General features: G+C 35.8%; 1 protein-coding gene across 1 annotated transcript; it reads right to left on the bottom strand.

The window, feature by feature from the left end:
• Positions 1 to 625: 625 nt before the first annotated feature.
• On the bottom strand, positions 626 to 2,408 carry LOC132607970 (uncharacterized). The gene is made up of 4 exons (XM_060322051.1): positions 2,187 to 2,408; positions 1,833 to 2,098; positions 1,299 to 1,515; positions 626 to 1,111 (listed from the first exon to the last, which is right to left on the bottom strand). The coding sequence occupies exons 1-4, from the start codon at positions 2,406 to 2,408 to the stop codon at positions 626 to 628; spliced, it is 1,191 nt and encodes a 396-aa protein (XP_060178034.1).
• Positions 2,409 to 3,816: the final 1,408 nt, after the last annotated feature.

The raw sequence follows: 3,816 nt of genomic DNA, 5'->3' as shown, positions 1-3,816 counted from the left end.
TTTAATGCCAAGAAAGTATTTTAACTCACCTAAATCCTTCATATTGAAAGCTTTTTGTAACTCAGCCTTGGTTTCCACTATTTCATCCAGACTGTCTCCAGTAATTAACATATCATCTTAGAACAATATGGCTATGAATCCTTTCCCAGTTTTCTTTGTACACAAAGAATGATCATACTGACTTTGTTGAAACTTAAACTTGATTAGTGCCTTTTGAAGTTTGGTATTTCATTGCCTTGGAGCCTGCTTTAATCTATACAAGGATTTTGTTAGTCTGCATACTTGCTTACTGCCCTCCTGACTTTAAAAATCCTTATGGCAATTCCATGTATATCTCATCATTGAGATCACCTTGAATGAAGGCGTTATACACATCTATCTGATGTATATGCCACTTCCTAGCTGCTGCCAGAGCTAAAATTTTCCTTACTGTTACCATTTTTACAATTGGACTAAAAGTTTCTTAGTAATCTATTGCCTCCTACTGACTGTATCCTTTGGCTACAAATCTTGCTTTGTAGCTCTCTATGTCACTATTGGCTTTGTACTTGATTTTGAATACCCATTTGCATCCAATAGGAACTTTTCCATCTGGTAAAGTAACCAGTTCCCAAGTGTGATTCTGCTATAGTGCATCTCTTTCTGCTTGCATAGCTTCTACCCACTTTGGATCTCTTTTAGCTTTTACAAAAGTTTTAGGTTTAGTAGTATTTGAAATAGCAGAAATAAAGGCTTTATAATCAGAGGATAAATGATCACATGATATGTATTTGAATATAGCAAAAGGAACATCCTCATGAACATTAAGAGAGACAAACTCTTTCATCCAACATGGTGGATGCTTCCCTCTAGTTGACTGTTTCAGAGGTTTAGAATTTGGTTGCATTCTTGGCTGTGCATTCTCTAAAGCTGGAGCTGGCAACTGATTGTGAACAAGTTGAACTACTTCTGGAGCTGCATTCTGATTTTCAGGAACTTCCACACTCCTATCAGTAGGGAAGATATCTGTATTCTCAGATACTTGAGCATTGTTAGTAGGTCTCTTAACTGTAGCATCACTATCCTCAAACACAGATATAGGTGGAGCAAATAGAGTTGTAGATGGTGTTATCTTTAAGAAAGGAAATACATCTTCCTTAAATATAGCATCTCTTGTACAAAGAAATTTTTATTTTCCATGCCATACAAAATATAACCCTTCTGTGTTTAAAAATATCAGTTCTAGATCTAGATTGTAGTTTATTATGTTTATATAAAACTTTAGCAAAGCTTAAGCACCCTAATAATCTAAGATGCACCAGTGATGGTTTCTTGTGCACTAGCTCCTCATACAGAGACATATTGTTAAGAACAGTAGATGGTAACCTGTTTAGAATGTAAACAACAGCCTGTATACGATGACCCCAAAGTCTTAAGGGCATATGAGCTTGAAATCTCATAGCTCTAGTGAGTTCAAGGATATGTCTATGTTTTCTCTCAGCAATGCTTTTCTTTAGGGGTATATGGACAAGATTTCTGATGAATAATTCCAAATTGAGTAAACAGATCATGACATAAGGAATTTACAAATTTTGTGCAATTATCTGTTCTAACAACTTTCACACTCATTTCAAACTGATTCTTTATAAGAGAAAGGAAATTTTTAACATGTAGAAAAACATCAGATTTCAATTTTAACAAAAATACCCAGGAAAATCTTGTAAAATCATCTACCATTGTTAAGAAATACTTATAGCCATCAAATGTAGTAGTCTTGTATGGACCCCATACATCCATATGGACTAGTTTAAAAGGCTTTGAACTAACACTTAGGAAATGGCAAGCTAGTTTGCCTTGCACAAGGACACACAGTGCAATTATTTATTAGAAAAGTAATACTAGACAGTTTAGTAGGAAACAATTTTTGTAGCACAGTAGCAAGTGCATGACCCATTCTCCTATGCCATAGACTAATATTATCATCATTGTTGCAAGCTGATGTTAACCCATATCCAAGTATCTGCTCTTTTGTGAGTCTGAGCTTTGACCTTATGAGATAATAGAGACCATCATCCTCTTTACCAATCTCCTTCACTTTCCCAGTGAACAGGACAGAAATCTGGATAAAACTTAATTGAACAATTTAGTTGTCTAGTTAGTTTTGAAACTGATAGTAAGTTGAACTTAAATTCTAGTATAAAAAACACATTGTGAACACTACTATTAGGAGATATAGCACTTGTTCCAGTGTGTTGCATATGAGTGACTTCTCTATTTGGTAAGATTACTCTTTTTGTTACCTCAGGTTTATGCAAAGTATTCTTATCAAGGAGATTTAAATTAGATGTCATATGATCAGTAGCCCCTGAGTCTATGATCCATTGTTGTGAATCATGTGAGACAAACAAGGCACTACTGTTACCTGTCATATTTGTAGCATGAGAAGCATTTGTATTTGAAGTACTTGAAGAATGAGACTGAGCAACATTATGACTTTGTTACAATAGTTGACAAATTTCACCATACTAATTCTGAGACAGATTTGGTCCTTCAGCCCTTTGAAGCTGAGCTAGTTGTTGCTGAAAGTTAGCATAAGCAGGTGCTTGATAGTTGGAATCAGCAGAAGACTGAGCAGGCATCATCCTCATATTACTTGGTGAAGCCTGAACTTGAGGCACATAGAACCCTTGTTGATTAGAGTTAACACCACACCATTGTTCAGTAACTGCATTATGAGTAGTATGAAGACCATGACCTCCTCCTCTACTGAACTTTCCTCTGTACCTACCATCAGACTGAAACCTACTCTTTTGACCTTGTCCAAACCTGTTATCAATCTGATTCTCTTGATTTGCCTTTGGATGGTCAGGTGGATATCCAACCAGCCTATAGCAGTCTTTCATGTAATGTCCTTTGAACTTACAGTTATCACAGAAAGCATTTGGATTGTATTTCCTCTTTATTCTTGGATTGCCTTGTCCACCTCCTCTAGAGTACATTGCTACAACATCACCTTCACTTACTCCTTGTGACTTTGAACTGAATAGTCCTGAACTACTTTGACTAGCCAAAGATCTTTGACTCTCATCATTCATAACCATAGAATATGCCTGATTCACACTAGGAAGTGGATTTAACAACTGAATATGGCTTTTAGTCTGTGAGAATGACTCATGTAGTCCCATTAGGAACTGATACAGCTTTTGCCTTTGAACATACATCACAAAGTCTTTAAACCTTTCACAGTTACACCCCGGTATAGGGACCATTGATTCAAACTTATTCCACAACTCCTTTAATTTTGAATATTAACCAAACACTGACTGAGTTCCTTGCACAAAAGTTGCAATTTCCTGATGTATGTTAAAAGACCTAGAATCATCTATTTTTTCAAATCTTTCCTTTAGATCATCCCACAAGGCTTGAGTGTCAGTTGCATACACAATTCCACTTATTACACTGACATCTACAAAATTCATAAGCAATGACAACACAATTGCATTCACACGTTCCCACTGATCCCACAAATTCTCAGGATAGTTTTCTTTCTTACATTTAGCATTCACAAATCCCAATTTATTCCTACCTAATAGTGCAAGTTTCATTGATTTGTTCCATCTAGTATAGTTTTCACTACCTTTCAATTGGAAAGAGATTATAGAAACTCCACTTACATTGGTAGATTGCAGAAAAAGAGGATGATTATAGTCGAGTGTTTGAGATTGTGGCTCGGTTGATTCTGAAGCAGTTGTATTGGTAATCGCCATTGTTAATCTTTCTCACAAGCTTGAATTGTCCTAATTTTATCGGAAACCTTGAAATTTCTTGACCTTGATT

The sequence above is a fragment of the Lycium barbarum genome, chromosome 8 (genome assembly GCF_019175385.1).
Source record: "Lycium barbarum isolate Lr01 chromosome 8, ASM1917538v2, whole genome shotgun sequence".
NCBI lineage: Eukaryota > Viridiplantae > Streptophyta > Magnoliopsida > Solanales > Solanaceae > Lycium > Lycium barbarum.
Note: the sequence above shows the minus strand (reverse complement) of the source record. Positions and strands in the feature narration are given on the sequence as shown.